The sequence below is a fragment of the Triticum aestivum genome, chromosome 3B (genome assembly GCF_018294505.1).
Source record: "Triticum aestivum cultivar Chinese Spring chromosome 3B, IWGSC CS RefSeq v2.1, whole genome shotgun sequence".
NCBI classification, from domain to species: Eukaryota; Viridiplantae; Streptophyta; class Magnoliopsida; order Poales; family Poaceae; genus Triticum; species Triticum aestivum.
In genome coordinates, this window is record NC_057801.1 from 828,891,974 (window position 1) to 828,915,441 (window position 23,468).

The 23,468-nt window shown below is 46.3% G+C and overlaps 1 protein-coding gene, 2 long non-coding RNA genes and 2 pseudogenes across 3 annotated transcripts; 4 read left to right on the forward strand and 1 right to left on the reverse strand.

Annotated features, from left to right (window-relative positions):
* Window positions 1-441: 441 nt before the first annotated feature.
* On the forward strand, window positions 442-2,662 carry LOC123068056 (external alternative NAD(P)H-ubiquinone oxidoreductase B1, mitochondrial-like; annotated as a pseudogene).
* Window positions 2,663-6,612: 3,950 nt separating this feature from the next.
* Window positions 6,613-9,864, forward strand: LOC123068057 (F-box/kelch-repeat protein At5g42350-like; annotated as a pseudogene).
* Window positions 9,865-11,456: 1,592 nt separating this feature from the next.
* Window positions 11,457-12,183, forward strand: LOC123068058 (vegetative cell wall protein gp1-like). The gene is made up of 3 exons (XM_044490564.1): window positions 11,457-11,599; window positions 11,686-11,796; window positions 12,005-12,183. Exons 1-3 carry the CDS (start codon window positions 11,464-11,466, stop codon window positions 12,181-12,183), a joined length of 426 nt encoding a protein of 141 aa, XP_044346499.1. The 5' UTR covers window positions 11,457-11,463.
* Window positions 12,184-13,118: 935 nt separating this feature from the next.
* Window positions 13,119-14,444, forward strand: LOC123066901 (uncharacterized). The gene is made up of 3 exons (XR_006431471.1): window positions 13,119-13,412; window positions 13,991-14,086; window positions 14,380-14,444. It is a non-coding gene; the product is annotated as an uncharacterized lncRNA (long non-coding RNA).
* A 2,249-nt stretch (window positions 14,445-16,693) lies between these two features.
* On the reverse strand, window positions 16,694-20,581 carry LOC123072719 (uncharacterized). Its single transcript, XR_006435333.1, has 8 exons — window positions 20,401-20,581; window positions 20,201-20,302; window positions 19,577-19,998; window positions 19,347-19,477; window positions 18,096-18,252; window positions 17,595-17,919; window positions 17,396-17,522; window positions 16,694-17,037 (listed from the first exon to the last, which is right to left on the reverse strand). It is a non-coding gene; the product is annotated as an uncharacterized lncRNA (long non-coding RNA).
* Between the last annotated feature and the right edge of the window lie 2,887 nt (window positions 20,582-23,468).

Consider the following 23,468-nt stretch of genomic DNA (forward strand, 5'->3'; position numbering starts at 1 on the left):
CAGTAGCCTTGCCATAGTTGCCTATCTCTATTGTTCTGATAATACTGATTGAAAACAGGTATATGCATCTGATCTCTAGCAGTCATGGGAGTTCCTACATTTGGTATTGTCTCAGTTCTGATAGGGTGTGCATATCCTGGGGGTGCCTGAACTCGGTTTGTTCTAATAGGAGGTAAGTTCTGCAGTTGTTCTTCAATTTGTTTGGATTTCTCCTTCTCAAGCTCCAATTGTTTCCTGAGTTGCTCTGTTCTGTCCACCTGATTCTGCATCTCTTCCTGCTGTAATGTTGGGGGTTTTGGAATCTGACTAGAGCTAGATGGTCTCTCCTGTTGCGATTGGGGAGTTGTGGTTTTCACCAAAGTCTGCAAGACTGAACTCATCACCGACAACTGCTTACTGAGATCCAACACCACTTGCTCCACGTTATCAGCAGCGCCGGCGATGGCGTCCGTGGCGGCGGTGGATTCCTGCCGTCCACTCGATCCCGCGCTCGATCTCCTAGCCCCTCCTCTCCTGCGCTCGTTTCCCTGCTGCCTCTCTCATGAAGAAGAAGGGGTGGTTCTCGGCACCGGCTGGGCTGACACCTCCTTCCTCAAGAACCTCGACTCCTCCCTCTACGAGGTGAAGGTCATCTCGCCCCGCAACTGCTTCGCGTTCACGCTGCTGCTCCCCAGCGTCACCTAGGGCACCGTGGAGGCGCGCTGCGCCGTCGAGCCGATACGGAGGATGTTCGAGAAGGTACTCGGTTGATCGGTTTGGCCATTGATCTGATGCTCTTGTGGTTGCTGTTATGCAGAGTTGTGGACTAACACAGTGGCTGGCTGCTTCTCTTGTTCTTATTTTTTTTGCAGAAGGGGAAGGATGCCGCGTATTACGAAGCAGAGTGCTTGAAGATCAATCTGACGAAGAAAGCCGTCCACTGCCGCTCTGCCGTCGGCACTAATTTGGATGGGAATGGCGATTTCATGCTTGATTATGATTACTTGGTTGTCGCTCTTGGAGCTGCTGTCAATACATCTAACACTCCTAGCGTGATGGAGCATTGCCACTTTCTGAAGGTAAAAATCTTGTGCAGCATTGTGTTGTCTCTTTACTGTTCTGCTCTCTCTCATGTTTCAGTCCTCAGATGTAAGTTATTGTGTTTAATTAATGTTCAGCAACATCTTCAGATATATCGTGCTGTAAAGTATTATGGAGTTTACATTCATGGGACTGTTAGCCACATCTTGTACTTACAGCCTTACATTGTAAAAGCCAGGAAGTGGAGGATGCCCAAAAGATTCGGAAGAGCGTGATAGACTGCTTTGAAAGGGCGTCAATTCCTAACATCAGTGAAGAGGAGAAAAGGAAGATCCTTCACTTTGTGATTATTGGTGGTGGACCTACAGGGGTTGAATTTGCTGCGGAGTTGCACGATTTTTTTGTCGAAGATCTGGTGAAACTGTATCCTGCAATTGAACAATTTGTGAAGATAACAATTATTCAATCAGGAGAACATATATTGAATACGTAAGTCGATATTAAATTGCCATATAATGTGGGTTGAACGATCCTGCAGTAATAGCCATAGTTCACTTGCATTGCATGATATATTCAAAGGACTATTATGTCAGGCTCTCATTGCTAAGAACATATTTTGGTATGAATTAAAAGCCTCCAGGGGAATTAATGTATCGGTGTGTCAGTCTTCACTCCCAGATAATGAGGATTGTACAGCTGGCTCACATCTAGCAGACTAGAAGATGCATGCTGCAAGTACTGAGCTCCCCAGCAAATCCCCTCCTGGATAATTCTCAAATACTCTCAGGAAAAAGTGAATAACAATTTGGGATATTTCCCATGTTCAGGAAAACAATTTAGTCACTAGAAGTGGAAAATATATCCCAGTCACTGATTCCTTACCAGGATAGATAGCCAAAACCACTTTACCCCAAGCAATGCCAGTGTAGGATTAATTCTTACCAAATCTTGTTAGTAATTTTTTGATTGTGGCGGTTTCTTCCCTGTTATTCCTCTGCTTCCTTTTCTTTTTAAAATGAATGTTCCTAACTGCTATGAAATAATCACGCTTACTGTAGATATTGTGATTTTATTGGGGAATTGGTTGCTTGATTTGACAAGGGAAAAAATTTCCCACTGTTTCAATATCCATGCCTTTGTTTGTAGCGTCAGTACATCTTCTCTTTTCTCCATGTTTATTGTGAGATGATATATCTATTTCATCATGTAGGTTTGACCAAAGGATAGCTGTGTTTGCTGAATCAAAGTTCCAAAGAGATGGCATCAAGTTGAGTACAGGATTCAGAGTGATAAAGGTCTCCGATGATTCAATTACGGTGAAGTGCAAATCATATGGTGTAGAAACATTGGTGCCGTATGGAATGGCTATTTGGTCTGCGGGTATTGGTACTCACCCCGTCATTACAGACTTCATGAATCAAGTTGATCAGGTTGTTAAATCTGAATCAAAGTTGTTACCAAGTTATGCTTAACTTCTAACATTTTGTTGACGAATGCAAATGTTCTTCTTTCAACAGCACGTGCCTCTGCTGCACTCGTCGATCTGTAGGTATGTCACTATTTTGTTCCATTTTGGTTATTGGCTGTTGCTAATCTTTATTTTTTCATCTTCTTTTCATGCAGATTGGTCCACGATTCATGACCTTCGGGTTAATCCCCTGGTCGGTGACTCCTTCGATCTGTGCGTGCACATCATCTATTAGCAGCCTCGTCCATCTTCGTTCACGGATCTGCAGGTCGACCCCTCTTCTCCTCCTGTCCCCTCCTCTTCTTTCCAGACCTAGGTGTAGGATTGTATGGCAGTATGCATTTTTTGCCTCACTCTGTTCTGCTTGTAGATCATGTCCTTTCTGTTAAAGGCCAAAAGTATTTTTGTCTTTGTGCATTGGATGTTTGTCGTTTCCTTCCTTCACTGCTTGTTTTTAGTGGAGCCTAGATATATGCCTTTTGTTCCTTTTCTGGATCTTTGTAGGACCTATGATTGTTGGTCCTTTCACCTTTGTGCATGGAATGTTGGTTATTTTGTTCCTTTGCTTTTTTTATTTATTGTTTCTTTCTACTGTGCTCCTATGATTCAACAATAACCGAGGCAAGGGTGTAATGATCTGAGTTTCCAAATATTGAATTGCAATTATGGTTTCCAGAAATAAGAAACGGGAGGAGCAGGGGTGGTCACACAAGCAGAATGGCCACACAAGGTGTTTTTCTCAATTAGACCACATGCGTCTCTTAAAGATAACACCATAGCAACTATGATTTACAGATTATTAGATATTATCGATCTATGCTTCGTGTGTTTGTAGTGTTCCTAAATCTAGATATGTTGTTTACATATGTGCTGATTTCTGTGACTAAATATATTAGCAGCTCTGTCAATGGTTCTAAATACTTGCAGCTAGGAAATACCAGTCCCCATACTGGAAGGCTTGTCTATTTTATGTCTTGAGTTGAAAGAATTATTGCCAATTCTGTCAAACGTATCTATTAAAATAGTGCTTCTCTTCATATAGTAGAAATAATTATATGAGAAGCTAATGCAACTACTCAAGGTAACAGAGAGGAGAAGAGAAAAGCTTTGCTATGGGATGGCATCTTTTTGTTAGGCACATGAATTCTTATTCTGAACAAGTTTAAAATTTGACATGGCGCCGGTTTGTAGGTGATTTTTCCTATATATATTGATCAGATGCTTTCTACACGCTCTTGCTCTTCATAGATCATCTATTTGTCAGGCCTATCACTTTATGAGTTTCTAATAACAACCTAGGTCTTGCAGAATGCAACTACATGAATTTTAGGCCTATGCTCACTTGCCAATTGTTGTAGGTGTTCTCTCATTGTCGCACTACTGGCCACCTCTCCTCTCCATGGCGCTCAATTCCGTGACAGGAGCATGTTTTGTGTGCCGCACAGCTATCCCAAAGGTGTAGCTGTCGTTGTACAGAGTTGTACTTCCTTGCCGGAAACCTCTCCAATTCTGGTATACCACCTCCCTCCCGTCTTTTTCGTTCTTTTGTGCGATTAATGATTTATGGACGTGTGATGTGGAATATCTTTAATGGTAAATTTTTGGATCGTTTTTTTATGGTCGATACAGCTGCAAAAGCAGATATGCAAATTTGAGAGCAATGATACTGTGCTTACTAAAAATAACAACTCTGATAATTGCACAGAGGATAGGTCTGAAACTTTTATTTACATATTTAGCTTCATTTTTTCTGATAAGAGTATCCTCAAAGTATGGCAACTATTCACTTACTTAATTGTTGTTGGTCTTTTCTTCCTTTACTTGTACTCATCGAAACCTTTCCCTTTTGTTTGTAGTGGTGTCAGCTATGACCTGGAGAGAGGTGTTTAGACTCCCTAAGATGGCACATGTCGCTGAGGAGACGTGATCTCCGAGCAGCCCTTCTCATAGCTCGTAATCCAGGTCGATGCCAAATTCAACTTCCAGGAGGCTTATTGTGTTGTGGCTGCAGGTTCGTGTTACCGGGGAAAATATCTTTTGTTTGTTTGGTGATGTGGGTGAGTTGATTTTCTACCTGATTTGTTCCTTGCCATCCTGATCTGTGTAGCGTTAAGCATTTGAATGGAGCACATATAGGCATGCCCCGGTTCATTTTAGGTGAGTGTGGATCTTACATTGTTCTGTTTTTACTAGATGTTTATTCGCCTGTTGTGATGGCATATCTGATTGTTTATATTGTTTGACATGTATTCCGTGCACAGAGTCACTTGGTTGTTTGATGCGTTCGTGCTCGTCGGCGGGACGGTGCAAGGCGCAACTCCGACGCGGTTCCTCGCCGGTTGGACGGCATTCAGGCGCAACCCCGGCGCGCACTGAGTACTGCATTGGCTATAACCTCCCTCGGTGAGCTCCATCTTCCCAGATTTGACCGAGCGAATTTGGGTTCTGCCTCTCCAGGATTAGAACTGTAGTTATTTCCTGTCATGTAATACTGTTTTTCATCATATTTATTTATTTAAATCTTGAATAGGGGAACTATAAGAATGCAAATCAATAAGAGTTGTTCATATTTTGCTAGCAAGTGCATGCTATTATTATTACGGTGGAGTACCGATTGCTGAAATATGTCTTCGACGTCTATTTTAATTTTTTGTTTCAAGGTAGGAGACTGATATGAACTACCAATGTTTTAACAGAAATTCAGTTCATATGAAAGAAAAGAAAGGCATACAGTACCTGGCATTGACATTGGGAGCATGGGCTACTGCTCGCACCTCTACCTACAGGTTACAGGTTCCTTCCTTCCTCTAGATGGTGGCCTGGGAAGGAAGATTTTTGTTAATTCATTCAGGTGTTGTCAAATGCTCCAGAATTTTATTAACTCATATGAGTGTTGTCAAATGCTCTAGATATTATATAGTCCGTTCTATAGGGTGTTGTTTGGGTGATTTAGTTGGAGAAAATAATCTCTACCTACAGCTACATTAACTGGTACCACCATTGCTGGGCATTGATTGCCAATAGAAATTCTCTCCTCGAATGTTTGTAAAAACAAGGGTGCAGTGAGGCTCAACTAAAGGAATGCCTGGAAAGTTGCATACTTTGTGAACCATGTATGTCCTGTGTTTATCCAACATTTGGTCCTATATTTTCAACTTTTGTGTCTACTTGAGAAAAGGAGGAAAAACTACAGCTCAAAGCCTTTTATAAAATGCATGTCATTTTATTTTCTAAGATATAAAAATTACTTGAATTATCTAAAGCATACTTCTCTGTCATCCAATATAGGTCTCCCAGGCGATCTAAATAAATATCAAGGATATAATTAGGCACACATGTCACTTTCTTTCTTAACCTGTATGAAGAAATAAGAAAACCTGTATTAGCAAAATCGTTTAATATTGTTAGTCAAGCAGTACACATGTATGAACAAAAAAGGGACATGTATGAACAGAACCGTTCAATAGTTTTAGTCGAGCAGTATATAGAAAAACCGGCCCAAATGCATATGGAGTATTCAAGCTGAACAAGCCAATTGGATGGTAGAATATGCTATCAGGCTTAAAGTTTATATTGATTGAAGAGAAAATATAGAAAAGTAAGGGCTGAAGGTAAATAGAAATATAGGATACTGCCATGCATGTGTTTAACTAAACAACAAGCATTCATTTGTGCACTTCCTTATCTAAAATAATCATATCATTTCTATTATCCTTTATCTCACATTCTCACCAGTGCACTGTGCCAGTCAGTGGTCCTGCTATCTGAACTTCATTGCTCTTATTTTGGTTCATTTCTTTGCAACATTTTATTCCTATTGTAGCCTTCAATCAGTTTTAGCCTTGAATCATTCTGTATCTTTAGCCTTTAATCAGTTTGAATTTTCCCCCTTATTTTGATACATTGCTCTACGACAGTTTATTCTGATTGTGTTACAGGTACTTTAATTGTAAGTGCATGCTTACATAGTTCTATCATGCACAATCATGTATGCACACCAGTCTATCCAGAAGATTAGGTCGCGGCCCTCTCTGCCCGGGCCGCCGGCTTCCCGGAGGGCCGCATCCGGCCTGCCGCAAGTACACCTAAGCTACCGCCTCCCAGGGGGCCGCAATTGGAAGTGGATGACCAAGGAGAAGGTGCACCGTGGGGGCCAGGCGCTTAAGTGGGAGGCGGAGCTCGCCTCCCCCAACAACGACGACTTCGATCTCAAGTGAAAGTGGGAGGCCAAGTCCAAGCCCGTCGCTGCCGGCAAGGCTAAAACCAAGTGGGGCACCGAGGAAGCCAGCAAGGATGAGAAGAGGCTGGCGAGGAAGTGCGTCCAGAGCAAGGAGATCCCCGCTGGCTGAGACGTCCAGATCGAAGTACTTAGCAGAAAAGATGAGATTTTTGTGGGGGTTTGGCCCCGATTTGAATGAAATGTAGGACTTTGAGTACTCCACTAGCATACTCCAGTACTTCTTTTAACTATATCTGATTATAGATATTTTATATAGTATCATATACTGTTAAGAAACAGTTTTGCTTTTTGCTTGACATTGATGTGGTGGTGTTTTGTCATATTTTTATACCATGTCTTCAGGATTTTCAGTTCTTTTGCCGTACATAACATGTCACAGCCCTTCAGGTTTTTGGGTTGTTCTTCTGCCATTCCATCTATGTGTGTGTATGTTCTTGAAAACCATTAGGATTTGCTTTTGGTATATCATGTGACATTTTCTATGACATGTTCAAAGTGATGTAATTAACCAAACTATTACTCCTATTAGTGCTTAGTTCCTCCTATACTTTCTTTGAGAAATTCTAATGATGGAATCAATGGTCTATATTTCCTTCAATCTGTGGAATATATATTGTGTAACCAGTAGTGGACTGGGTGGGTGCTGCTATCGTGCTTTGCTATTCAGGTAACAGCCTGAATTGAATATGAATCGTGTTCTACCAAGTTGGATATAATGTCACTGCATTGTAAATAAGGTTATTATATGCTGCAATTCTTCATTGCTTTTGGTATGATGTCAATCTATCAAATTTGAAGCGTGACCTACTGTGTTGGATGGTTGCTAGGTTGGATATGACCTCACCCGCCAGGGGTGCGGGGTGCGGCAAGCCGCACTTTCTATCTAGTATAAGGCTAGACGGCGACAAGCTAATCATGCATAGCGGCACCCAATAGCCAATCTACAAGCATGGATTGTAGATTTACGTGCAAGAAAAGCATGGATTGTAGATTTGCTCGGATCTGGTCGTCATTCGTTTACGTTCGTGCGTCTTCAGGTCGGATCCTTTCGATCTACGTCACTCTTCATCGGCGGCGGTTGTTGTTCTAGTGCGCTGGTCCTATGAGGCCTTAGCACGACGACTTCCTGACTGTCTATTACAACAAATTTTGCCTAGCTCCTGTACAGGGAGGGGCGATGACAGCGGCACGCCTTCGACTCGCTTCAATACTTGTAGTCGTCCTTAGATGCAGGGCCGTCTCCAGGAATTTGGGGGCCCGGGACGAAATGCAAAATGGGATCCTAAATTTTCTTAAATTTGTATAACTAAAGAAGTATCCAAAGAATATCTACACTGGCCAAATAATACCTCGCTAGCCAAGGAACGCCTCATGCCAAAGCATACATAAATTTACTAGATTGCACAATATATGTAGAACTGAAACTCAATGCTTAGCAATGGAACCAAATAGATTAAACATGAAAAAAAAAGGTACAAATAATAATAAGGGACACAAAAGAATATCAAAGCAATAGTTTGCCTCATCTATTCCTCCCATATGTGTAGTGTGTAGACACTTCTGTTGTTGCAGGTCACTAATGAAAATATGTCTTCATCTTATTTTTCTGTTGCATGGAATAAAATTGATATAAATATACATCAATCCGGGTTTCATGGAATAAAATTGATATAAATATACATCAATTCGGGTTTCATGGAATAAAATTGATATAAATATACATCAATCCGGGTTTCATCTAACAAAGACATCAGTTCAGAAATCAACACATACAGCAATGTCAGTTAAACTTCAAGTGCATCTTTTATTGAAGGTCCATGAACTTGTCTTGCATGTGATACTTTGGTCCTTAAACTTGCAAAAGCTAACTATCTAGTCCTCGAACTTGTCTCAGATGTGCACGTTTAGTCCTGGGCCAGTCAGGAGCAGCCAAGTGGAGCCAGCCGGACCGGTCCGGTCATTGCTGGCCATTTTGCAGATACCCCCCTAACGTTTTGTCAAATAAACTGCTGGCCTCGCTCCTTGCCTGCCCACAGAGGGGCCGCGCGCGGCCACGACGCCCTGGTTGTTCCTGTCCGGGGATCGAGGCGAACGGTGGCTGGGGTGCGTCCGCCGCCGCCACGGCCGTGCACGCGCTCGATGCGCACTGGTGGCGCCGGGTCGGAGCGACCCCGCTCAAAGGTAGGTTCTTGTTCTCCGTTGTGGGCGTCGGGGACGAGTTTTACGTTGTCGACGGCCGCTCCGAGGGGTCGAGCGCCGGCTCTGTCAAAGACCAAGACGTAGAAGGTAGTCATTGTGTCCAGCCCCCTCATCGGCGCGACCGGCCCGGTCACGGCCGGTGCTGGGGGAGTTTGAGATGTCCGCCAGTCGCAGCTTTGTGCACGCCCGCGTCGAGAAGCATATCCGGCGCGCCAACACCGGCGGCAAGTTCCGGCTGGGAGGCACCTCCGCCGTGTACGAGGACCCGCATGGGCTCTCACTCCGGTGGCTCCGTCTCAGGGATGTACTGAACGAGGACACCGATTCCACTGGCCCAGCTCACGGTCACGGCAAGGTTGCCAAGCAAGAGAAACAGCCAGCTCAGGCAAGGCAAGCTCTTATCGCTGTGGGTGGCCGAGGGCCATGGGACGAGCCCCTCGTGGCCGGCGAGATATACAATCCGATGACCGACAAATGGGTCGAGATCGCCTGGTTCCCCACCGACGTCGGCCTGGCATGCTCCGGCGCCGTCTGCGGCGACACGTTCTACGTCTACTGCGAGTCCGACACGCTCGTCGCCTAGCATCTCGACGCCGGCTCATGGTCCGTCGTCCAGACGTTCCGGCCGCCGCCACGGCTCCGAGACTACACGCCGGCGCTGGTCTGCTGCGCGTCCAGGCTGTTCATGCTCTGCGTCTCGTGGTGTGACCCGGCGAATCGAAGGGACAAGGTGGTGCGGAAGGTGTTCGAGATGAACCTCGGCTCGACACCGCTGCTCCAGTGGAACGAGGCGTCCGCGCACCCGGACGCACCCATGGATTCCAACAGTGTTCGCCGCCGGCCAGGACAGGATCAACTTGTAGAGATGTTCAGAGAGAAACAAAAAAGAAAAATGTGTTTGCACGAATCGCGATGCGTAGAATGGATGGCTAGATAGAGAGGGCCCCGGTGCAGCTGTGCTATTTTATATTTTCGCGATGCCGTTCCTCATGGGCGGCGACGAGGCGGTCAGCTTCGGGTGCCCCGACAGCTTCAAGCCACCACCGCCGGGCGCCGGCGTGCTCCCTCTCCTCCACTCCGGCCACAACCTGGGGCTTGGGCAGCAGCGGCAAGCCGACGAGGAGCCTGACCTGACACTTCAGGTGATATCCTTTGACAGCCACGAGGTATACTGCGGGTTGAAATCGACAGAAGGCAGGGGGCTAAATGCAAAATGCACGGCGCTGACCAGCTCGGCCGAGCTGGCTCCACATGGCTGCATCTGATTCGTCCAGGACCAAATTTGCACCTTTAGGACAAGTTTGAGGACTAGATAGTTAGCTTTTACAAGTTTTAGGACCAAAGTATCATATGCAAGACAAGTTCATGGACCTGCCGTGCTATTACCTCCTTTTATTGTCGTTTGCTTCTCCCAGTGCAAGAATCAGTAAATTACCCAGTGATTAGCGGCCGAGGCGGACCAGCACCAGATTTGGAGGGGCAGCAACTCCTCCATTCAGCGGAGGCAAGGCCAGCGCCCAGCAGCCAGGCGGAGGACGGGAATCGCTGGACTGAGGGAGAGCGGACGCCAGCGACGATCTGTAGCAGACCAATACCCGTGGATTCATTGCAGATCGCATGATAGGCGGCGCGTCTGCGCAGGTGAGGGACTGGGGAGGGTCACCACCTAGGGCTCAAGTTGTAGCGGGCGCCACACAGGCAGATTACCTCTCGTTTTTTCTCCAACTAAAAAAACTCACGTTTTCTCTCCAATTGGGGGCCCCACGATTTGGGGGGCCCTGTGCGGTCGGCCAATTTGGCCCCCCTCATCGACGGGCCTGCTTAGATGGACTACAAATCGGAATGTTTTTTTTTATGTTCGTTGTATTACCATGCTTGAAGACTAATAGACCGAAAGTTCCTCAAAAAAAAATGGAAAGAAGAACTAACAAGGTCTTCCACAGTTTCGTCGGAGGGTCCGTCTTGGTGGCCAGAGGGACAAATAACCCCCTGAACTCCAAATTGGGATCCCAAAATCTTTAAAACCGGATAGATCTTTCCCTAAGTGGTTTTGCTGCTGTTTTTTAGAGAATTTAGCTGGTTTTAAAGGATGAGTAGGCAATGACTTTTGACGTGGCATCGCCCTACTTGTTGTTGCTTGCACCAGACCAGACGAGCCACCTGCACCGTCGCCGCTCCATTAGCGATCCAAACCACACGCCACCATTCAAATCCGCCACAGTTCAGGGTTGCGCTCGGCCTCCATTCAGTTCAAGGTGAGTTTGTTGTTGCTTCTGTTTTAAAGATTTTGGGGTCAAAATCATCATACCTGATTGAAGTTCATATTTTGGGGTTATTTGTCCCTCTAGCCACATTTGAGGGTGAAATATGAACTTACTTTTTTGGGTTTCAACAATGTAGCGAATATTTTGGTGGTCAGCCCGCTCGCTCCCGACGTGCGCGCTCCCATTCAAAGTTTTCGGCTTCGAAATCGTAGAAAAACAAAAGAGGAAAAAAGAAAAAAAAATCCCCATTTCCTCCCCTCCCCTCCCCCCGCATGGCCGCCTCCGCCAATCACCTCGCCGCCGGCCCCCGGCCTCTCCCCCAGAGCCGGCAACCTCGTCTCCCGCCTCCGCTCTCTCCCCTCCCCTCATCACAAGACGCCATGGATCCAGCTCGCGCTCCTCCTCAAGGTCCGCCTCTCTCGCCCATCTGCTCCTCCTGTTGCTTGCTGCACCGCTCACCCTCACTTTCTCTCCCTCCCTCCTACCTATCCTAGGGCTCCCCAGATCGACAGCTCCAAGTGCTTCTGCTCGGCCACGTTACCTGACCGCACGACGCCATGGCCTGGCCATGGATGGACCTTCCCCTGCTGCCACGCTCGTCCAAGGTCCGCTCCTTCAGTTCGATTTGCTCTGCATCCCTTCCCGTGCCCTCCCTGATTGATCTTCTCCCGGTTGCTTCCTTGCTTTCCTTCCCCACGCTCTTTCTTTGTGAGACGACATCCAACATCAATCACCAGCGACCGACTCCCTGCTGTGGCCGGCCGACCAACTATACCTGCTACTCACCCGGACGCCTCCCTTCTTTGGTTCCAGGAAAGATGGCCGCCGCTATACATTGCCGGAGGAGCACATTCCTGCAGAGCTCATGGGACGCACCCCTTCAAGGTCCATCTCAACCCCCCCCCCCCCCCCCCTTCCCCTGCTGCCACGCTCGTCCAAGGTCCGCTCCTTCAGTTCGATTTGCTCTGCATCCCTTCCCGTGCCCTCCCTGATTGATCTTCTCCCGGTTGCTTCCTTGCTTTCCTTCCCCACGCTCTTTCTTTGTGAGACGACATCCAACATCAATCACCAGCGACCGACTCCCTGCTGTGGCCGGCCGACCAACTATACCTGCTACTCACCCGGACGCCTCCCTTCTTTGGTTCCAGGAAAGATGGCCGCCGCTATACATTGCCGGAGGAGCACATTCCTGCAGAGCTCATGGGACGCACCCCTTCAAGGTCCATCTCAACCCCCCCCCCCCCCCCTTCCCCTGCTGCCACGCTCGTCCAAGGTCCGCTCCTTCAGTTCGATTTGCTCTGCATCCCTTCCCGTGCCCTCCCTGATTGATCTTCTCCCGGTTGCTTCCTTGCTTTCCTTCCCCACGCTCTTTCTTTGTGAGACGACATCCAACATCAATCACCAGCGACCGACTCCCTGCTGTGGCCGGCCGACCAACTATACCTGCTACTCACCCGGACGCCTCCCTTCTTTGGTTCCAGGAAAGATGGCCGCCGCTATACATTGCCGGAGGAGCACATTCCTGCAGAGCTCATGGGACGCACCCCTTCAAGGTCCATCTCAACCCCCCCCCCCCCCCCCTTCCCCTGCTGCCACGCTCGTCCAAGGTCCGCTCCTTCAGTTCGATTTGCTCTGCATCCCTTCCCGTGCCCTCCCTGATTGATCTTCTCCCGGTTGCTTCCTTGCTTTCCTTCCCCACGCTCTTTCTTTGTGAGACGACATCCAACATCAATCACCAGCGACCGACTCCCTGCTGTGGCCGGCCGACCAACTATACCTGCTACTCACCCGGACGCCTCCCTTCTTTGGTTCCAGGAAAGATGGCCGCCGCTATACATTGCCGGAGGAGCACATTCCTGCAGAGCTCATGGGACGCACCCCTTCAAGGTCCATCTCAACCCCCCCCCCCCCCCCCTTCCCCTGCTGCCACGCTCGTCCAAGGTCCGCTCCTTCAGTTCGATTTGCTCTGCATCCCTTCCCGTGCCCTCCCTGATTGATCTTCTCCCGGTTGCTTCCTTGCTTTCCTTCCCCACGCTCTTTCTTTGTGAGACGACATCCAACATCAATCACCAGCGACCGACTCCCTGCTGTGGCCGGCCGACCAACTATACCTGCTACTCACCCGGACGCCTCCCTTCTTTGGTTCCAGGAAAGATGGCCGCCGCTATACATTGCCGGAGGAGCACATTCCTGCAGAGCTCATGGGACGCACCCCTTCAAGGTCCATCTCAACCCCCCCCCCCCCCCCCCCCCCCCCCCTTCCCCTTTCCCTGTCTACTGAAAGATGCCCGGTACTATGCAATTGGGCTTCCTGGCTTCAGCAGTCCCTCGTTTAGTAATGAATTAATGATTCATTCATCATGGATAGAGATAGATTGATTCCAGCGACTCCACATCCATCGCAATCACATATACTATCTCTGTCCTTGCATGTGCTCAATTGCTCATCATGCAACATGGAATTCATCGATGGATGCAAGGATTGTTTCATTTCTCAACTAAAAACGGTTTTACGGTTTCAATAAATCGCAAACGATCCCATTAATCTATCTGACTGAACCTGATTCATGCTTGTTAATCATTGATTTTATTTTGATTCTATCACATTCCCTCTAATTAATGTCCTTTACTCTGCTTGTCCTGCTCAACTGCTCATTGTCTTCTAATTTATCCCTGGATGGAAGGATTGTTTCATTTGTCAACAGATTCAAGCATGAATGATAGACTGCATTTTACTTAATAGTTTGCGGTTTGAATTGGTAAACTTTTTCTGTTGATGATTAATATTTTTTTCTGCAGGGGCTTGCTGCTGACCACGAGGGTCAACTTGGAGCTCCTCTCTGCCCCTGCAGGCGATTAACCATCTTCCCGTGGCAGTCACCGCCGCTCCAGCAGGTAATCCGTCACCACCGTGTCCCTCATTGATGAGCAGCACCCTCCCTTCCCTATCCTATCTCATTCCTATTGCTCTTTAGTCTCCTTCTCCTATCCTAACACAACCATGCATTGTTGGTTTTATTACCTGGTTAAACCCAAATCAATCAGAGAAACCCTCTAATCTTCTTTGGCTACCAGCTGTACTGATGTGATGTATCTCCTTGATGTTTTTTTAATTAAGCTTCGTTTACTGGTAAAAACTTATTTGTTGATGATTGATTGGTTGTAACCGAAAGAAAACTTTCTTGCAGGGGCTTGCTGACCACAAGGATCAACTTGGTGCCTGCTTTGGAATTTCCCATGAGAGAGAGGCGAGTTTAACAACCTGTAAAATCTTGGTAATGGTGATGGATAATCAAATGGTTAACTTTAACAGTCACTCCTTCTGTGCAGGCAATTCTGACCATGCATCTGCAGCAGCGGCTACCTTGCCACACACAAACCCAGCCGTAAGCTTGTCTGTCTCTCCCTTGTAGATCTGTAGGTTCTCGTTTCTTCCCAGGCAGTAGCATGACAGGTAGAGGGCTTTGTTTCAGGGGCACGAATCAGCTTCTAGTGCTGCTTCTGAGTCCTGTTTGGATTCAAAATCAAATCTGTGCGTTCAATTTTAGTTTGTGTCTTCAATTGGGTTCGGCGTGTACTAGCAGCAGCATATATAGTTGCAAGTGCAACACATCTTGCTACAGATAGTTTGCATTTGGTTTGTAGTAATAAAAATCTAATTCATTAATACAAAAGCATTTCACTCTTTGTATAGTAAGCATTTCACGCAGTTGAGTATTGTTACCCTGCTGTCTGTACCATGACAGTGCTATCGACATGATGAACTAGGATTTTTCTTTCCATGAAAACCGTGGCCTTGATCTGTATGATTAAGGGCCAAAACTGTAGGGATTTAATTGCTTGGACTTGATACTGTAAGTCAGACCTGGTTGGTCAATCAAGCGATGCCTTTGCATAGTTAGAATTCAGACTGCATTCAACAAATCAAAAGTTTTTCATTTTGTGGATAATGGAACAATAATGATCTCTAACTCTGACATTCATTCATTTATCTAGTAATTAAGCGAGCACATAAATGTTCATATCAAATGGGTTTATTTTGTTTCCATTCTTCTTCTCTATATTAGCTGCTGTTGAGATTGAGGCCTTGCAATGGTCGGAAGGATACATGGTTGCCTCATGGTTTAGGGCTGGACCAATTGATATCTCCTCCTGTTTGCTGCTTTGACCTTTTTATTAAGTTGTGCGTAGAGAGAGCTGCTGTTAGGATACATTGCTGTGCTCCTGTATGCTCTTGTTGCACCCAGCTGACCCTGTGCTTGTTGGTAGCAAAAAAAAAAACTGTATGTTTGCTGCAGTGCTGAGCAACCCTGCCAACTTGGTGGCCAAGTTGCAGGCCAAGCCGAGGGTGGCGAAGAAGGTCAAAGGGAAGCGGTGGCGCCTTTTGTGGCGAGCAAACGAAAACTCTCTGGTTCTTTAAGCGCATCGGGAGGCGAGAAGGTGTTGGTTTTATATGCCGAGATGATGTTACCTGTGTTGCCCTGTTACTTGTGTTGGTTCTATGTGTCGAGTCGAGATGATGTTAGACGGTAGAAGCAGAGAGTGGAGGCCGGAATGAGACGGTGCCTGCTACCTGAGAATGTTGTAACTGTATTATCTTTCAGAGTTTCCTGGAGTTGATGTGATTTTGTGTTGTGCTCCAGGCGTTGGTGGCCGTGGTAACTTGTTCCTTGTTTGTAACAGAGATTTACCTTCAAATGTACAGCACGTAGTAATAAAGATTCAGAGGCCAGCTGTTATTAACATTTAAATGTATTTGTGTTGGGAAATACTCTATATATTCTATTTGTGTCGGCAAATCTCTTCCTTGCGTGCGTTCGTGATGCAAAGTAGCAATGCACGTGGCTGGAAGGCCTAGATGATATTTTAGACCTTCCACGGTGCACGTCACCTATAAACAGGATGCTTCAGTCAGCCGCTGCACTTTGTACAACAAAACCCAACACAAAGAGGGAGAGACAGTGAGACAAGATGGATAGATAGAGATATATGTTGATCAAGAAAAGAACAAGTCTGCCTTCCGAGATTATATCACGGTCAGGTCAGTAATGAATCTTTCTGCTCATGCACATCAAGTGCGTTTCCTCCTCCTGTTTTGCAACACAATTACACAAGGATGAGAGGGCTGACTGTTTTGATCAGATAAGCAGGGGAAAACTGAAACAAACAAAATGGATTGGAGGCAAGGCGCAAAGTGAACAATAACACTTGCTGAGAAACAAAACGGGTAGCAGGCAAGGCGCAAAATGAGGAAAGAAGAACCAACACCAACACCAAGGAGTGCCACATATACATTCAAAAAAAGATATACATTTTGATGATGCGTGGGAGGGAGACACTAGAACCTCTCTCCCAAATTTTGAGGACCAAAACAGAGTGAGTGGTTCCATCCCAAGTTGATGCATCATAGTCATCATAGTGCTAGCAAGCATAGATAGCATGGAAAAACAAACACTGAAAGAAAAAAACCAACACCAACACGCAAGCAAACAAAATAGGGCAGACTTCTGAATCAGTGCGGCATTCACATAGCACGGAGAGCATGAATTTCGTACACTTGTTTCAGACGACACACACTGCCTAAACTTCAGAGAGCAACAGAGTTCAACATAGATAGATAGAGATCCTTTGGCAAACCAGCAAGGACGGACTGGTCCATACCATCTTCTGGTTCCATGACTCAACACAGTTGGCCCGCAGAGATGAACTAACTAAATTAGACAGCAACTAAGTTAAAGACTGCGGCATCCTAAGGCAAGGCAGGGCAGGGCAGGGGCCTTTCCTCCCGCGGGCTGGTAGAGACGCGGCTTGGCACCCTGGGAGGGAGTGAGACACCGCTACTTTTTCTGCAATAAAATATAACACATAATCAGATTGGCAGGCTCCCAAGTAGATGGAAATGAACTTCTCACAGAAAAGATTAAGGTTGACATGTGGGTATTTAGTGCATCAACTCCTGCACATAAAAACACATGAGACATATCACATACACCCATCCCTCTTACCAAACCAACACCCAATGGATGATAACACCTTCGTAGCCACCATGGATAAGTATATATATCTTGGTAATAAACTCAAGAGTACATATTCTCTTCTGAATAAAATCCCACCACTGCTATTCTTTTAATTTCCTTATAACTAAGAATTGTCCGTAAAATTTCCATCCATTAAAAAATGTTTAAAAGAAGACTGAAGATGTACCTCATTAATTGTCCACTGCCATGGCATTATCAGCTTCTTCCTTGGCATCTCGCATGGCTTTTTTTAAATCATACCACAAACACGGATACATCTCCTGAACTACAGCATCAAGAACGAGGCCAGGAATCTGCAACGAAAAACAAAACAAGCAATTATGCAACAACAATCGTTTATGCAACAAAATCTGAGTTTCGTTTACCTTCTGCCTGAGTTCATTCTCATGAGAATACATCCCACTAATGAATCTTAGAAACTCTTCCACATTGTATGCATCGTATGGTGCAAGTCCATGCTCTCCGCGGTAAATCAACATATGTTTCATAAGCTCATCAGGTATCACACCAGGTTTCCATGATGTCGTCCATGGTAATGACGGCATAGATGAAGATTCCTGAAATTTTTGCTTAACTGCATCATTCTTGAAGATTTGGGGGACATCATAGGCAAAGAAAATCTTCTTCATATTGCTGTCCCAAAAGAACTCATGATCTTTGAGCTGAAGTTTCATTGTCTGCAGAGATTTCCTGAAAATGTATAAACAGTTACACAATATATCGTGATACACAAATAATATCACCAAAAGCATGTGCTCCACCAAGAGCAGTTTTAGATAACTATGAGAAGAGGAAGGTTATAGAGCAGTTTTAGAGAACCATGAGAAGAGGAAGGTTATAGAGTTTAGCACAACCCAACAACTTACACAGTAACAGATTTCAAAATCTTTGCGAGGTCATCTATTATGCAGCAAGTGTGTGACTGACAAGCATCATACTCCTTCTTCACCTTTTGAGATGCCCACTCAAGAGAGGCTCCCAGAGAGATATAATCTTCCAACTGGCATTGCTCCAAAGAACGACCTGAAAAGAGGTAACCATGGTAAGAAACTAAATGTTATATGAGTTCCAGCCAGCAACTAAACATGCAGATAACTTTTGTAGATTGTATACTATTTTCAGGCTAAAATGGCGCATTAAGGGTGCGTTTGGTTCAAGGGACGGGCTAGGGTGGTTATGGGTATCCCCAACCAACTCGCTGGGGATAGCCATTTTTTCAGTTTTGTTGGATGGGTGAGACTAGCCCCTATTTTGTTTGGTTCAAAGGATGATATATGGTTGGGGATAACCATCTCAGTGTTTGGTTTGAGGATGAGTGATGCATAGGGGTTTTGATGACTTTCTGATTGAGATGGAAAAATTACCATCATAACTTAACAGTGGAGCAAGAACGATTCAATGAATACATGCTGTCCAATATATAATGATATTTAGAGCTAAAATCAACCACACTGAAACATGTAGGCTTGAAGGGGCTGTTTGGTTTTCGCCCAGACTAGCCCTGCCAACGCATGGGCGAGCCAAAAATTTGGCGCAGCTTTTCGCCGCCTGCGTCTCGCCCGCTGTTGGCGTAAAAAATGAACTACAGATGCAACGGGAGCATTGGCGCCCCAAAACATGGGCTGCAATCCAAGCGACGCCTCAACACTTGGTCAACGCCAATTATTTGGCTTGGCAGGCTGGGGCTCCCAACCAAACAGCCTCAAAGCTCTCACAGCAGGAAAACCAAAAAAGAAGAAAAAAATGCCATGCTACTGATGATACTTCCAATGCAAATATTGACATCGTTTTTATCCTGATTTTTCAACTTAGTGCATATGCTTCCACCAAAGCAATTTTAGTTTCAAAGTTATGAAAGTTCATGATAAGGCAGAGTCCCAAAATGTGTCCTTGCAGCACAAAGAGACTAAATTTGCCCACTAACTCTAGCACGTGAAAAAAACAACCATTTTTCTCTCTTTTGTTTCACAAGGACATCAAATTGTGCAGTCATGTTATTAAACTCTATGTTATTCTAAAATTTGTTTCTCAGAAAGCAGAGAACATTCATAGCCAAAAGCTTGTATACTTACCAATTTTTTTATTGGCTAAAAGCAAGGTTTATATGATGATCTTACCTTTTCATTCGAAGTTCGCCAATTTGACTACTCTTTTATTAGCGATCTGATGGTACAAAGTCGTCTGCCATGATAAATTCCCATGGTAGTAACCACTCTCTATAATATAGTTCAAGGCAGCAATCATTGCACTACAAAAGAATGCAAGACTACAGCGTTAGTTATACTTATACACAATGATAAAACAAAAATATAATTCAAGATTCATTGATAGATGTCAGCATGAGCACCTCACTGTTTCTTGAAAGGCTGGAGATGGAACCAATTCTGTCATTCGCTCAACAAGAAATTTAGCATTGGCAACGATCTTCGAAACCGATTCTGTGTAAGGCTCCACATGAACTAGGATATACGGTTCATTTTCAACCTCTTCCCAGAAATACACTCCAAGTACATTCTCGTGAGTTAAGTTCTTCATTATCTTTAGACACTCTCTTTGATTATCATCTTTATCTTTTATAACGAGGACAAGCTGTGGATAATTCTCTTTATTCAGTTTGATATTCTCCTGACCAGAAGGCATCTCCAGAAACGAAGAGCCCAATCTGGTTGACCGGTCTAGATAACCTCGATGGAGGGTGTAGGGAATGGAAATCGGACCATGCTGTTTTTTCCTGGCACCAGTAGATTCACTTCCACTTGATTGTGACGCCTGTAGAAAAGTTAAATAGGAATACATAAACTAGGAAAAATTGAGAATCTAATATCAATACAACCCCTACATGTGTCAGATCAGTAAATCATAGCAGTATGGACACGAGAGTAGCAGCCATGTAAAAATAGAAAAGAAACCAAGTAGCTGCTGGGGGCAAATAGAGAGAGTGGACGATTCGAAAGAGGAAAGAGGAAAATACCTTGCTGGACTCCGCTGAACTGTGTCCGGCGGAGGAGCTGCGGCGGGGAGGCATCGTTGAGGACGGCGTGGGACAGACCTGCCTAGAAGCACGGGACCGGATCTGCATCCCATCGGTAAGGGTTAGGGTTAAAGAAAGGGAAGCAGATGGGGTAGGAAGAAGATGAAATAGAGAAGGCGTGCGGGGGTAGGAGAGTTCACCGGTCGGTGGTGAGGATGCCCACCGACGGCGACGAGGATCCGCCGCCTGTGGAGGGAGATCCGGGGTGCGACGAGGCGGCGGGAGGTGGAACAAGTTTTTTTTTCTTCTTCTCCGCAATAACAGTCGCAAACTACGGAGAGAACGGATTTTTTATTTATTAGAGTGAATGGAGATGGAGAGGACGGACCTGTGAAAGAACCCCGAATGCCTGGCATAACTATAGCTGGCCAAATGGGCCGGGCCAAACAGGCCAGCCCGCAAGCACGCCGGCACGGCCAGGCACGGCACGGGCTAAACGGGCCGTGCCCGGCACGCGGCACGCCTTGGGCCGTGCCTGGGCCTGGAGCCTGGGCACGCGGGCTGGCACGGCACGGCCCGTTTAATTTTTTTATATATATTTCAGATTTTTTTTTATAGATGTATACGTAAAATATAGCCCAATAAAACCAGCCCAATAGGGTGAAAATATGCAGCCCAGCGTGCTAAACGGGCCATCGGGCCGGCCCGTTTACAAATTAGGCCATGCCTGGGCCAAGGAGCTGCGCCCGTGGGCCGGCACGGCACGGCCCGGCTATTAAACGTGCCACGGCGGGCCGGGCCGGCCCGTCTGGCTAGGTATGGGCATAACCCGAGAGCATCTACAGCTGCCGAACCCAGTTTTGTTATCCTAAACGTCCAAAATGTCCCTCGCGGTAAAAAAAATTAATCCAACTGAACCCCACTCCCTCCCTAAACGCCCGGATACTGTGCGGTCACACCCGGCACCTCCCTCCACGTCATAGCCATCTCACTCGCCCCTATACCTGGCCATGGGTCGGGCTGGGTCGGGCTTTGGCCGGGCCTTAAAAACCCATGGCAGAAAACTGAGGCTCAGGCCCTACCATCGGGCCTACTTTTCAAGCCCAAGCCCGACCCATCTAGTAAAAAGCCCTGAAAAGCCCTTAGGGCTTAGGGGCGTGGGCCAGGCCTCTTCCTTAAAATGCCAATATGCCAAGCCCAAGCCCGTCCAGGCCCTGCTGGTGGGCTAAAAAATCAGGCCCAAGCCTAGCCCACGGGCAAGCCCATCGGGCCTAGGCCCTGGATTTTAGGGCCGGGCCTGGGTGGGCCGACAGGGCCGAGCCGGAGATGGCCGGGACTACTCGCCCCACATGCAGCCACTCCTTTTTCCTTCGATGCGCGCCCGAGAACAACTGCCTCTGCCGGTCCAAGTGCAGGTGAAGGAGGCAGTGCCCTAATACATCAGGATGTCCTGGAGGAGCGGGTAGCTGCCCGACCGCCGGCTCGAGCATCTATCCAACTGATACATCTCAAACGTATCTACTTTTTAAAATAATTTTGCTTTTGTTTTGGTCTTTAGTTTGCATGATTTGAATGAAATTATCCGAGTTGGCGTTGTTTTCAGCAAAGCTACTTTGGTGTTTTTTTTCTGCATAAATAAAAAGTTTTTATAATTGGATGAAATTTCACGGAGAATTATTTTGAACTATATAAAAAAATACTGATGCAAAAAACTACTGGAGGGGGGCCACCACAGAGCCACAAGCTCGTGGGCGCGCCCCTCAGGGTGCGCCAGCTAAGCTTGTGGGCCCCATGAGCCCTCGTTTGTCCTACCTTCAAGTTCATAGGTACGTTTTCTCAAGGAAAAAATCAGAGAGAAAGAATTATCGCGTTATATGATATGGAGCCGCCGCCACCTCTTGTTCTTCATCAGAAGGGCTGATCTGGAGTCCGTTCGGGGCTCCGGAGAGGGGTATTCGACGTCGTCGTCATCAACAACCCTTCTTTATCAACAATTTCATGATGCTCATCATCGGAGTGAGTAATTTTTTTATAGGCTTGCTGAACGACGATGGAGATGGATGCGATTTCTCAGGTAATCGAGGTAATTTGTTAGTGCTTGATTCCTAGTATCCACTATATTTTGAGATTGATGTTGCTATGACTTTGATGTGCTTAATGCTGGTCACTAGGGCCTGAATGCCATGATTTCAAATGAACATATTTTTCTATTGCAATTATATTGAAGTTTATGATCTTACCTACAAATTATATGCACTTGTTATTGTTTTGAACCGTAGACCCACAATAATTGGGATACACTCTGGGGATGACTGTAATTTAAGGAGTTCATGTATTCATATGTGTTAATGTTTTGTTCCTGTTTTCTATTAAAAGGAGCGCCTTACTTACCCTTAGATTTCTATTAGCATTCCGCTTCCACGGGATGCAAGCACGTATGACTATATACAAAATACATTTAAATATTAAAACTGCGCACTAATCGAGCCTTCTCAGGCCATCGGCGCCACGACCATCAGATCTATAGTTTTGGACGTCTTCAGCCGTCCGATGAAACTCTAGCGCAACACTTCCCGCAACTGGAATGGGCAGCTACTCCCACGGCAAAAATGGGGGCCTGTGGTTAATTGGGCCCTTAGTCTCGAACGAAGCCCATTTTAACCTCACGAGGCAAAACAACCATCGAACGGCCACCCCTTTCCTCCCTTCAATCGACGCCCTCCCCGCGCGGCCTCGCCTCCTTTGCTAGGTATCTGTGGCGGTCGAGTTGGCTGCTACGGGTACGTCCATTCCTCTCCCGGCTGTCCATTGATTTGCAAGCGACGCGGCGGCTGCAACGATGTAGTACCCAGGAATCGTCGCCACCGCCCGACCACAACGCGGCACATGCAAGGTCTCCCCCCTCCCACCTCCTTCTGACCCACCCCATCGTCTTGCTTCCCCCCCCCCCCCACTCCTGATCCAGTGATTGTCCAGGGCTATGGATCCCGCTCGACAGCGCTTAGTGATTTTGTTCCAGTAGGTACCCAGAGGTATTCCGCTACCACTTCCCCACACCTCGTTCCCTCATGTTCTCTTCGGATGATTTGAAACCGAGATCTGTTTATCCTGTGAGTACTTATTTTGAAGATCTGATTAACACTTGAGGAGCCCTAAAACAATCAGATTACAAAGACGCCGTGGCTCATGCCCTCCGATCTGTTTATTCTGTGAGTATGTTCGCATGCTTGTTTGAAGAAGATTGTTGCAGCAAAGCACTCCAGACAGC

Excerpts from the sequence above, each read along its gene's own strand:
- LOC123068058 (XM_044490564.1), top strand. The coding sequence starts at position 11,464 with ATGGCCGCCTCCGCCAATCACCTCGCCGCCGGCCCCCGGCCTCTCCCC. Across the intron at positions 11,600-11,685 it reads AGCTCGCGCTCCTCCTCAAG|GGCTCCCCAGATCGACAGCT; the intron begins GTCCGCCTCTCT and ends TACCTATCCTAG. Across the intron at positions 11,797-12,004 it reads TGCTGCCACGCTCGTCCAAG|GAAAGATGGCCGCCGCTATA; the intron begins GTCCGCTCCTTC and ends CTTTGGTTCCAG.